Here is a 13,053-nt window from a genome sequence, read left to right as displayed (position 1 = left end):
ACTCACAGACGGAGCCGAGTGGTCCGGCGGCGGGTCGATCGCCGGAGAGGGGCAGGTTCGGCGTCATCCGTTGGAGCGGCAGGTGCCTTGGCCTCGGCGAGGTCGTTGTCAGCGATGTTGGCGACCGGCTCGGCGACGACACCCTCAACCACAACAGCCTTCTCGGCGGCAACCTTGGCGGCGGACGCCTCCTTGACAGCCTCCACGTTGACCTCTTCGGTGGCAGCGTTGGCGGCGGCGGCAGCCGCAGCCTCCAGAGCGGCGAACTTCCTGAGCCTTTCTTTGCGGTTGGGGTCATCCGTTGGAGCGGCAGGTGCCTTGGCCTCGGCGAGGGCGTTGTCAGCGATGTTGGCGACCGGCTCGGCGACGACACCCTCAACCACAACAGCCTTCTCGGCGGCAACCTTGGCGGCGGACGCCTCCTTGACAGCCTCCACGTTGACCTCTTCGGTGGCAGCGTTGGCGGCGGCGGCAGCCGCAGCCTCCAGAGCGGCGAACTTCCTGAGCCTTTCTTTGCGGTTGGGGCGATTTGCTTTCTTACTCGTGGTGGCCTTCTCGGCGACAGCCTGCTTCACTTTGACCTCAGCCTTCTCGACGGCAGCGTGCTCGGCGTCATGCGTTGGAGCGGCAGGTACCGCCTCGGCCTCGGCGTCGGGGAGGGCGTTGTCAGCGATGTTGGCGACCGGCTCGGCGACGACAGCCTCAACCACAACAGCCTTGTCGGCGGCAACCTTGGCTGATCCCCCGTCGGCCTCCTCGGCAAGCCGCTGCTTTTTTCTGGTCGCTTTACCAGGCCTGTGTCTTCGCCTCTGGGAGATGGTATGGGCCGTGCTGGTTGCCTCGGAGGCGGCCTCAGTTTCCTGGGTTTCGCTGTCCTTGGTTGGGACGTTCCCAGTGGGGGCGTCGACGGTGGCCACAGGTAAGAGGTTGGCTTTCCCCGGCAAGGACAGCAAGCAGTCCTCAGAGTCTTCGAATGAATACCTGCGTTTCAGTGAAGATGTGCGACCCTGAAATGCAGAAAAATAGGTAGGCTCAGTCATGTGTTTGTAGGGCTCTCGTCATTGCACGTGTGCACCACTTCGGCTACATGCCTCGGCCAAATTTCCCGTGTGTTCCTTGCATCCCCCTCCTCCCTCCCTCTGAAGTCCCCTTGGACACCTTATGCCGGCGGACCGCCCGAGTCAACGCCGTTGGCGCGCTGTGGGGAGGGAGCCTGTAGCTGTAGCGCCTGCGAGGTAGGCCACCGTCACGTCCCGCAACACACCAGTGTGGAGATGGTGGCCTACCCTGCAGATCGCAGGCGCTACACGGCCATTTGGCCGGCGTAGTTCACGTAGTCTCGCGTAGTCCCACATACATAATCTCAAGAAGTCCCACGATAAGTCTAGCGAAATCCAAGTAATCCCGTTGTCCTATGTACGCCAAAAACCTGAGTGGCGGCCCCCTCAGGGTCCCCGACCCTTGCGCCTGTACTAACCACCCCCTTCCCCCTCCCCCCGCCTGGAGGAACTCCTTGACCTGCTCGTCCGGCTCGTCTCTGCCCTATGGTGGCAGACAGGCAGCAAGCTTGCTCCAGTGACTGATGTCGTGCGTGAAGCTACCGGTTACACAATGCAGACTGTTCTTCAAGACCTCCAGAAGCTGGCCACCAAGTTCGTGACCACGCCCACTCCGGCCGCCACCAAACCTAACTCTGACCCCACAGGTCCATGGCACATGGGCAAGGCAGCCCCCGCCGGGCACGCGGATGCGGATGTCGCCGCAGTACAGGAAAGCACGGCTCGGCACGGCTTTTTTTGACCAAACCCACCCAGGGCGAGTACGAAGTAGCCCAAGCCCTCCAAGCCCAACACCCAGGTGGACGGGGCGTGGCCCTATTCATCAAAGTCACCCTCGCATAGAAGGTATTCCAACCCGATCTCCCACACGCCCTTGGCCTCGAAGCAATCGGCGGGCGCATCCTAACTGACGGCGCTTCGGCTCTGAGCGGGACACAGCGCGTGCGTACCCACCAGGGCCTGGACAGCGTTGGAACACAGAACAGCATCGTGACAACGCCCTGTGGGGCAGCCCGACCACAGACGGCCGGGGCCGCGTTGTGGTGACGACAGGGTGTGTGTCAACGAGGGCTGGGGAGCCCTCGTTGACACACGAGGGCTCGTTGACCAGGGTGGCCAACGCCGGCCAGCGCGACACAGCTGACGACCTGACGATCGTCAGATCGTCAGGACGCCCGCTCGGCGCCCAGCTAGCAACCCTTAGATGGGGTTGGCACTTGGCTAGGCAGCCACGCCTACCTGACCGCTAGCCGCCCGCACGGTGGTGCTGCGTGAGTCGGCAAGCCACGTGCTGAGCACGCTGACGGCGACCCAGCAGACAAACTTCAACGAGTCCACAGAGGCATCACCAGAGCTGTAGGGCCCACCGAGAGGGCGACTGGGGAAAGGGAGGTGGTTGGTGGGGCAGGGGCTAGCCCTGTTGATGACTGTGCGAAATCGCTCTGCTGGACAACGCGCTGCAGACAAGGTTTGGGAGAACGCGCCCTCGCAACATCGCTGTGCAGAGCGTGAAGGCGGCGCGCGAGCAGCCCGACCAGAGCCTCCGGGAGTTCGGGGTGCAAATCGACTGATGTGTGTTGTGCTGGGACACATACCAGGACGACCCCATCATTGGTCGATCACCACAAGCGGGTCCCCGACAACTTCACGGACCCGGCAACCCGGCGGCTGCTGCTCATGTCACGCCCAAGCGACCTCACGACGGCGTTGACGACCGCCAGCGAGTTCGAGAATGCCCCGCGCGTGAAGCGCGTCCGTCAGGTGGAGGTCGGAGTTGCTGCTGCGATGTCACAAGAAGGCGCCGGAGATACACACGACCCCAGCCCGCTGATTGCTCATTTCGCGGAGCTGACGGCCGCGAGGTTGGACGTCGTGAGCGCGAGATGTCCACACGACGCGGCCACCAACATCCAGATCGTCAACGCGGCCTAGTTGGAAGGGCCTCCGTGCGAACCTGCACGTTCGCGTTCGACGTGAACCTGTGCCTCCTGGCTCACCCAGCTGACTGATTCCTAGTCGTTTTCGTTGCTCTGTCTCTCTCGCACCGATAGCGGACACCCCATAAGTGCGAGAGAGATAGAGCGACGAAAACGACTCTAGGAATTACTCTGCTGGCGAGCCGCGGTCCCAGCCGACCGATTCCGAGAGTCGACTTGCTCACTCGGTCTCTCTCGCACCTAAAGGGGACGCCACGGGAGTGCGAGGGAGGCAGAGCGACGAAAACGACTCTCGGAATCAGTCTGCAGCCGCCGCCAAGCGCCCCCTGTTGGCAGCGAGCATTTCTGACTGGGCTCCTTCGGGTTTGTAGGCTGGCCGCGGTGTGCCCCGAAAAGCCGTGGTAGGCGCGGTAGCACTGACGAGAGCTCCGCCCCGCCTGCGGAAGGCACGAGAGCCCGTGCGGTGCTGTGCCGTCAAGTGCGAGGGAGCCAGCATCACCAGCATGCTCCGGTCCCAAAGCCTTCGCGGCTTTGAGTGTTTCGTTCGGGAGAAACCCCCACCTCCGCTTACAGCCCCACCCCCCCCCCCCTTCCCCCCCCCCCTCTCCCTAGAGACCCTCCCGGGACGGGATGGATGGAACTAGGGAGGGACCCTCAGATGGAACATAACAAGTTAACCTAAGTTTACAGAATTAAGGGATTTGTCAGTTTTTGTTGCAGTAGTTTTTGGAGAAAATAGTGACTCTTTATGATATTTGGCAAGCACTGAAACACTCAGGCTTCTTATTTGGTCCGTTTAAGTCAGGTCAACAGTTTGGAACCCCTCTGGCAAATCATAACAAATTGCCAGAGAATCTTGAGAATAAAGAAAAAGAAATTAAGACCTTCAAAAGAGGGTTAAAAAAAATAGCTGTTAGAAAGGGCTTTTGGATATGGGATTGGAAATGACGTTATTTTGTGTTGTTCTGTTGATCCTGATAAAATGAGGACTTTGTTTATGTTCTCTGAAGGTTCTGGATCTTGATGTACCAGTGTCATGTTCCGTATTGATCTCAATGTATTTCGCTTCATGTATGATCGAATAAACAAACTATTCTCACCATGTTTGTTAGTGTTGCAGATAATTCACACTTACCGCTGTCATCTTTGGGTCCCTCGATTTGTTCATAGACACACTGAATCTGGACAGGAAGCAGTTATCCTGGGGAGGTGTGGGCAAGACGATGTCAGAGCTGCTGGAGCTCCCATATTGGACCTGGTAACACAGTTATTTAAAATGAAGAATGCCTCATGCCAATTGGTATAGTTCGTTTCTCGACAATGTTTTCTAGCATTCCAGATAAGTCGACACTTACCACTTCTTCTGGCAAGGGTGGTGTAGGTGGTATAATGGGTCTCTCATTTGTATTCCCACGACAACCACCAATTGAGCTGCTCTCGGTGTCACTACTTACACTCGGGAAAAAATCCTGTAATGAAGGAAGCCTAGGTAAGCTACATATTCTTTCAGGTTTTTTCTTTCAAAGAAACTTTTTTGAATTTAAAGTCTTGTAGAATGCTAGCTTATACAAACAATAGTCAGCATGAATATTTTAAAAGGTTCTATTTTTAAATGACTTTCAGCCATTCAGAAAGAGCTTCAAAGAATACAGATGAAAACCTTCTCATGGGAGTTCATTACATGAATTCAAACAAGCCCTTAATACTCACTAAAAGCTGAGATAAGGAGTTGCCCTGTGGAGTACCAAGGTGCTGTGCACTTCTGACTTGCTCTCCAGTGACATCCTCTTCATCCGCAAGCACATCCTGTAAAAAAAGAGCACCCAGGTAAGCTATATATTCTTGTAGATTTTTTTCCCTCAATGATACTTATTTGGTTTTATAAAATGGTAGCTTATACACAAACAATAGTTAGCATGATTTAAGTAAAGTATTTTTAAATGACACCCTATCCTGCAGAAAGTACTACAGAGAACATAGTTGAAAACTTGCTCATGGAAAGTTCATTACATAAATCAAAACAGCCCTGTTACACTCACAGACAGAGACCGCTGAGACTGCCTCAAGCTTGCAAGGTGCTGTGCACTTCTGACTTGCTCTCCAGTGACATCCTCTTCATCCGCAAACACATCCTGTAAAAAAAGAACACCCAGGTAAGCTATATATTCTTGTAGATTTTTTTTCCTCAATGATACTTATTTGGTTTTATAAAATGGTAGCTTATACACAAACAATAGTTAGCATGATTTAAGTAAAGTATTTTTAAATGACACCCTATCCTGCAGAAAGTACTACAGAGAACATAGTTGAAAACTTGCTCATGGAAAGTTCATTACAAAAATCAAAACAGCCCTGTTTTACTCACAGACAGAGACCGCTGGGACTGCCGCAAGCTTGGATGGCAATCACAGATGCTGTCATCATCAACATTCTGCAATAATACATTGGCAAAATCATTACATTTTTAAATGTATATTTGCTGTTTATTATTATTTCTTACCAAAAAATAGTTTTTAACGCTCTGAAAAGGTGTATACTGTATTTGATCCAGGAAGCGGAAGAAGGGGATAACTCCATTTTGACCATTTTGCAGGAGAAACAAAAAACTGTTAGCAGGAAAATCTAAAACTAAACAATGGGATGTTATAGATGATAACAAGTTAAAAAAAAGTAAGTGGATTTTCTCTTTAACTGCTAGGAACTGAGTCAAATAATTTGGTGCAATGATGCAAACCATACTAAAGTACAACAAAATAATAAAAACTCAATTTTGAGATAAGTCGATTTATTCCCTTCTTTCGGTTCCTGGATCAATTTAATCTTGCACCCGTACAACTCACCTGAGACATCCGCTTGGCTTCTGGTGAGACTGGAGGCGCCAACGAGTCCATCCAGGCCCTATGAGCTGCCCAGTCAACATCGGCATACAGCTGTGGAGCACCACAATTGTCGTCCCCTGCAGGGCTGATGTGACCACCACTGTCTTGAGTTCTCTGCAATACAATATGATACAGGTAAAAACATTTCATTGTTAGATGTAGTTTTGTTTTCAACTATTGTTTTCTTATTAGAAGAATGGAATTTTTTGAAGTGTGCGTAATTGTACTAGCTCTTGCTCCTCCCCCTAATATTAACTATACCAAATGTACTAATCTATCTCCTATCAACAATATATTTGACAGAGTCATGTTGACTTTGGTTGAGTTGTTTCCATTTACCGCTAAATTGAGAGAGTAAAAGGGGTCAAGTTGAGCTACATCTTGTTTCAAAGTGGATTTTCTCTTTAACTGCTAGGAACTGAGTCAAATAATTTGGTGCAATGATGCAAACCATACTAAGGCACAACGAAATAATAGAAACTCAATTTTGAGATAAGTCGAATTATTCCCTTCTTTCGGTTCCTGGATCAATTTAATCTTGCGCCTCCCAGTTATGCACCCGTACAACTCACCTGAAACATCCACCGGGCTTCTGGTATGTGTGGAGGCGCCAACGACTCCATGCGAGCTAACGCGCCTATGAGCCTCTGCCAAGAAAAACACACAGGGAATGAAATTAATCTCCAGTCTTGTTCATAGGCTCTTGAACTTAGTCTGTGGTATTACTTACATTCAGTGGTGTTTCAATTTCTTCATCACAGTCCTCATCACTGCTTTCAGGGCGGGCGGCACCTGGGCTGCAACCGGCTCGTCGTCCACCTCCCCTAGCACGTCCTGCATGGCGACCGTCGCGTCGTGGTGATGGGTACCCAAAACGAGATGAACGATGTTTGAACATCTGCCAAGAAAGACACACAGGGAATGCATTTAATCTCCGCCGATGTTCACAGGCTCTTAAACTTAGTCTGTGTATTGCTTACATTCAGTGATGGTGACCCATTCTGAGACTGCATTGATAGGTCATCTTCATCTTCCTCATCACTGCTTAGCACAGCACGGCGGGCGGCACCTCGGCCTGCAGCGTGGCCGTCGCGTCGTGGAGGTGGGTACCCAATACTGGATGAATGATGTATGAGCATCTGCGAAGAAAAACACACAGGGAATGCATTTAATCTCCGCCGATGTTCACAGGCTCTTAAACTTAGTCTGTGTATTGCTTACATTCAGTGATGGTGACCCATACTGAAGCTGGATTGATGGGTCATCTTCATCCTCCTCATCACTGCTTGGCACAGCACGGCGGGCGGCACCTCGGCCTGCACCGCGGCCGCCGCGTCGTCCACCTCTCCTACCACGTCCTGCTGGCGGTGCCCTCGGTGCTCCTTGAGGTGCCGGGAGGTGCACTTGCTGGTTCTGGAGTGCTGGCTGGCAACCTGCAACGCGGCCGTCGCGTCGTCCACCTCCCCTACCACGTCCTGCTGGTGGTGCCTTCGGTGCTCCTTGAGGTGCCGGGAGGTGCACTCGCTGGTTCTGGAGTGCTGCCTGTCCTGCTGGCTGGCCACCTGCACCGCAGCCGTCGCGTCGTCCACCTCCCCTACCACGTCCTGCTGGTGGTGCCTCCGGTGCTCCTTGAGGTGCCGGGAGGTGCACTCGCTGGTTCTGGAGTGCTGCCTGTCCTGCTGGCTGGCCACCTGCACCGCAGCCGTCGCGTCGTCCACCTCCCCTACCACGTCCTGCTGGTGGTGCCTCCGGTGCTCCTTGAGGTGCCGGGAGGTGCACTCGCTGGTTCTGGAGTGGTGGTTGGTGCCGCAAAGGGAGCACGGGTCGGGGGCCCACCTGAGCTACGGCCAAAGGCACCGGCACAGGGTCGGGCTGCGCAGGTGGCAGCACGATGTCTTGCGCAGGTGGGAGGATGATGCGTTGGCTTGGCATGGCCACTGGTTCTGGTCTGATGGTCCCCGAGAACTCGGGGAAGTCCCTGAAGATTAAAGGAACATTGTACATTTTGTTTTCAATTTGACAGAAAACAGCAGAACAAGCAAAAGTACCGGAAGAGCCGCATCATACGCAGTCCTGTCTCGTTTTCTTTGTTCAGCCAGCCCTGCATGAACTGCCATACATCATCAATTCCCTTCAGCCCCCTCTCCAGGTTCTTGATGAACTCTTTTCTCTGAACGAGGGCAGTCATTGCACGTCTTTGGAGGGCAGGTGTAATGCCCTTCCTCGTTTTATCATAATGCTGCTGCTCCTCATCCCGGATTGTTCCTGTAAACAAAATAGAGGGTCACTTAGATGCGCACACATGCACTGAGAAAACAAATGCAGAGGATTCCGCACAATCTGATGCGGTGTTATTTTCTATCAATTTGACCACACTAACTGATGCGGAGTGTGCCTAACTGATGCGGTCTTTGTTTTGACCGCATGAATTTAGGTGGACTTCAAGATCCCACGATATTTGCAGCAGTGGCAACTTCCCTTCCCAGTCCATCCTCTAAGCGGTTACGTTTGCTTGGCCATCCTATTTACTTCTTAAACAATATTATTTGGGAAACCAGAACATACCTGTCATGTACATATTTGTTACGCTGAGATGAGTGTAAAGTAAAGTTAACAGCGATCAGCTTCAGTAGAGAGCCGTAGTTTGTTTTTTTTTTTAAAAAAAAAACAATGATTGAAACTGCATTTTGTTAGAGATGAATTGTCACAAAATTTTAAAACACAATTCAAATTATTTTTATCTTTCAAGTCCTCTGCAGTCTTGGGTGAGAACAGCACTGAGGTTTCCAATGCTGTCCAGCCCATGGCAAGGTTGAGGTTAAGTCACCGGGCTGCTTTGGCAGAAATATTTTCTATGCCGCAATATAGAAGCGTGTCAACACACGCGAAGCACTACAGTACAACTGTGATTTAGTAATATTCATAATTTTATGGTTTGAAACATCCACAACTATTGAAAATTCGTTTTTTCACACACAGAAAGTTCAAGAACACACACTCTCACAGTGAACAACAAACAACATAAAGATAGGAGTGCCAACCTAACGTGGTAGCGTTAAAATGAAACTTACTTTGGATGCATATTAGGGATTTTTACGCAAATGGTATGTTTATTAAAGCTTAAAATTTGATGAACTATTCACACAAAAGAACAACATTTTAGTTTACTGTCTGACTCAAAGGTGTTACTTTCTTATGTTGGCACTCCTTTGTTTTTGTTTAGCTTATTTATTTTGTTGTTGATCATGACAGCGTGTCAGAGTATGTTTTGAAAGATTATTCCATTGAAAGCGTTCTTGCAATGGTTTGGAATGATTCAGACCCTGAAATTATGAAATTACCTAAATCAAAGAAATGCTGTAGTGCGTCGTATGCGTTGACTTGTTCAAATACAGCAGCACAGACAATTCTTCTGTCAAGCAGCCGGCTGCTTTGCCTTACCAGCACAGCCTGGCTCATAAAAACCAGTAATTAGGCAAAAAAATTATTTAAAGTGATGAAAAGCAACAGTTTGATACTGCATTTAGAACGATATCCAGTGTCAACCAACATTTTACAAAGACAAAATGATTATTTTGTGGCTTGCTGTTTCAAACACACGATATTTACTCATCGCAGCGTTACAAACATTTACATCAAAGGTATGTGTTGGTTAGTCAGAAGTAAATGAGAAGGCACAGTAGATACCATTCCCTTCTGGTTGTCCAATAAGAGACGGAAAGTTGGAATTCTCCACATTTGTTTTTTCACTGCAGTATTAATACACACGACATCCTTGGTACATTCCATGACAGAATAACAGGCCTTGAGACAAAGGTTGTCAGAATTGGCCGAAATTTATTTTGGTGACTCTTCCTTACTAGTAGACTCTAAAAAAAAAACTGTTTTTATTCTTTGTTTTTTTGTTTAACAATTTTAACGACTAAAAATAAGAAATCCAAACGTCTCAAAAGACATTATCATGGATTTGGTTGAAAACTTTTTGGTACCTTCCCCTATTAGTGTACTAAGAGCCTGCAGTCATCAATTGAGGGCTCCATGTACAGGAAAGGAGAAAAAAATATCAGTTATGATGAGATTTTTTGTCACTGTTATGGGCTAAATCGAGACTCTGTGGATTCAGTTTCATGTTTGACCTTGCTTGGGTCCCACAATTGAAAAAGCAATTGATTTCTTTCAAAACTCTCATTTCCCAATATCTCAGGCGTTTTGTCTCTTGTTCTAGAAGTTTTGAATCAGATCATGAAATAAATTAGTGGCATATTTACTCCAAAGATTGGAGGGATTGGAGTAAATACTAATTTACTTCATAACCTGATTCAAAAATTCCAGAATAAGAGTCGAGAGGCCTGAGATACAGCCAAATAAGAGTTTGAAAGTAATCGATAGCTGTTTCAATTGTTGGTCAAACATGAGACGGAACTCACAGAGTGTCAATTGAGCCCAAAGCAGGCTCAATGCAGGCTCTTAGGACGCCAATAGGGGAAAGTACCAAAAAAGTTTCATCCAAATCCATGATGACTCCTTTTGAGATTTTTGAATCTACAAATGTTTTGTCATTAAAATTGTTGACCAAAAATACAAAAAAAAATTCCCCCCAAAAATGTATTATTATTTTGTAGTGTAATCAAGGAAGAGTCACCAAAAAAGTTTGAGCCAATTCTAACAACCTGTGTCTCAAAGCCTGTTATTCTGTCATGGAATGCACCCCTTTCACTTTTTGGAAAATACTTACTGTGAACTGCCCAGAAACCAGGGTTCTTCTCCTGCTGCGCGTTGAACCACCTATGGCTTCCCTCCAGAGGTGAAGTGGTAGAGTTTTGAGGATTTCCAAAGACTGAGAGCTCCTCCTGGAGGGGCTCCAGGAACTCCGTATCAAAGTGGCTGAACAGCTGGCGGACCCTCTGCGTCCAAAGGCCCTTGTCATGGAGGGAAGGTATTATCAGGGTGTTCACAGTAGGAACAATGAGATCGAATTTCAGCCGCGGGACCAGGAGCAGCATACGGAACCCCAACAGTAGCGCATGACTAGAGTCAAGGAAAGCCCTCAGGCGGCAGATCGATTCGGCATACAAGATCATGGCCTAAAATTGCAAAGAAAACAATGTTAAAATTGGCGTGCATGCGATGTCAACCGTACTTTGAAGAATGTGTCAAAAATACCTTCAGGTAATGAAAATAGCAGTAGAGGATCATGAAATGCACTCCTCCACCGAACACCTGCCTGAGGGCATTTCTTTCGGCCGGCTCCTTATCAGTCATTGCCTTCCTTATTACAAGTCCTTTGTCCCGCAGCGCCACGAAAACACCAAGGTAGGCCTCCGTCGATTTGCTCTCCATGACCGCCCAAGCGACCAGGATGATCTGAAAGGAATAAAGGCAAATGATGAATACCATAATTTTTAGCAGCTTTCAACGGCCCGAAGGTATGCGCCGGCTGGCCGAAGCACCCCAACAACTCACTTTGGTCATGCTGAGGACGCCCAGCCGCAGAACTTGTCGCGACGGCGGGTTGGACGGCGCTGAGTGAAAGGTGGCGTCTATGAGCGTAGCGTGTTCTGGGTTGCGCACCGCCTGGTTGTGCCATCTGATCATACGATCGGAGGTGAAGACGATGGCCTGATGGCCTGGAAGCCCTGTCCTCTTGACGAAGAGCGTTTGCTCTCCGTCTCGAGTCAGCCCTAGGTCCCTCCAGTCGCCAGTAAAGGCCTCCACGACGTCCGCGTAGGAGTCCGGCTCATGTGGCGTAGCTCTCTCGGTCCTTTTCCGGAGGCACTCAATCACTACCTCGACGTCCATCACATCGCGGATCTCCTGTGGCAACCTGCAAAACCATTATTCAGTTATGTTCTGAAGAATGAGGAGTTGCCCGCTGGCAGAGGTCGCGTGACCCTAGTTCAAGAGGGCTCCCGGTTTGGACTCCGTCCACGACCCCACTGCACCTCGGCGCTCCGCCGGCCACGCTGACGGCCGCACAGCCCTGCAACTTTCATGAGATGCTGGAGCTGGACACGCCCTGCAGGCCGAGTTTGGCACTCTGTGACCATCCCGAAACGTCAACGTCCAGAACCTGAACGCACTCATCACGAGTTTGCCGCGCTGCTTGACCGGGGCTCACGGGGAGCCCCTGGGGGGTAGGCCGCAAGGAGGCATGCGTGCGTGGCGGAACCCACAGGCGCCTAGGTGAGTGCGCCACGAGACCGGCGAAGGCGGCCAAAATTGTAGACGCGTTTTGTGCGCCAGAGTCGCTAAATGGGACTTACACAGAACATGTGACCCCACCAATGACTTCCTCGTTCGGAGAGCAATCCATTGGTGGGGCACACGTTCGGAGGGCTCTGCGTCCGGCGCGTCCGGCCGCTCGATGGAGGACACCTTCCTCCGTTGGAGCAAGGCGTCGACGGCAAGCCAGGAGCAGGCGACGGACGTTTCGCGGTTTCGCGGCCTCGCGGCCTCGCGCACCGTTGAGTCAAGACGTGGCGGTGACGCGAAGGCGCTATGGCGCGAAAAACGCGTGGACCGCGGTGCAGGGGCCATTCCGGCGCGCCCGCCGAGTCGAGCATAGGCAACCCGCTCACCCGTTGCGTGTTACATTTTACACCCAGTCCCGCAACCGGGCGCCGCGGCCCGCCTCCGTCCCCGACCCCGGGTTTGACTGCACCATGCCGTGGGTCAACCTTGATACGCAGTTCCAAGACGCGGCGCGGGGGTTTGGCTGGACCGACGCCGAGAAGGGACGTAGCCTTCTCTGTGTCCTCCATGGACCCGCGGCGGCGCTGCTGCAGAGACCCTGCCGCCCGCCCGGTACACCGACTACGCAGCGCTGCACGCCCGCCTGCTAGAAAGGTACGGGCCGGCCGCCCGTGCCCGCGTCGCCGAGGCGTCATTGGAGCACCACCGGCGGAAGCCCACGGAGGGCACCCGCGAGTACGCCGTCGCCGAGTTGGGGTTGGTACGCGAGGCGTACCCCACCTGGGCGGAGGATGCGCTGCAGCGTCAACCGGTTTCGTTAACCGGGACATCCGCCACCGAGACCCAGACTCCTTCGCCGAGACCTGTTCGCAGCCCTCCCGCTGGAGGCCGCCCACCAAGCGGAGCAGCCTTGGCGAGTGATACAGCTACGTGCCCGCACATCTCGCTCTGTCCCTTTCACACTCATGAATTGCACCGCAGAGGTGC

At 51.4% G+C, this 13,053-nt stretch overlaps 1 protein-coding gene across 1 annotated transcript; it reads right to left on the bottom strand.

The window, feature by feature from the left end:
- Positions 1-2: 2 nt before the first annotated feature.
- LOC117647849 lies at positions 3-12,011 on the bottom strand. The gene is made up of 15 exons (XM_034389822.1): positions 11,338-12,011; positions 11,038-11,238; positions 10,610-10,958; positions 7,923-8,139; positions 7,096-7,852; positions 6,855-7,013; positions 6,605-6,772; positions 6,447-6,521; positions 5,836-5,988; positions 5,361-5,426; positions 5,035-5,127; positions 4,706-4,801; positions 4,351-4,464; positions 4,131-4,250; positions 3-1,007 (listed from the first exon to the last, which is right to left on the bottom strand). The coding sequence occupies exons 1-15, from the start codon at positions 11,671-11,673 to the stop codon at positions 3-5; spliced, it is 3,909 nt and encodes a 1,302-aa protein (XP_034245713.1). The 5' UTR covers positions 11,674-12,011.
- Between the last annotated feature and the right edge of the window lie 1,042 nt (positions 12,012-13,053).

The sequence above is a fragment of the Thrips palmi genome, unplaced genomic scaffold (genome assembly GCF_012932325.1).
Source record: "Thrips palmi isolate BJ-2018 unplaced genomic scaffold, TpBJ-2018v1 HiC_scaffold_3, whole genome shotgun sequence".
Lineage (NCBI taxonomy): Eukaryota > Metazoa > Arthropoda > Insecta > Thysanoptera > Thripidae > Thrips > Thrips palmi.
The sequence above is the reverse complement of the archived record's forward strand: the minus strand, read 5'-3'. Positions and strand labels throughout refer to the sequence as shown.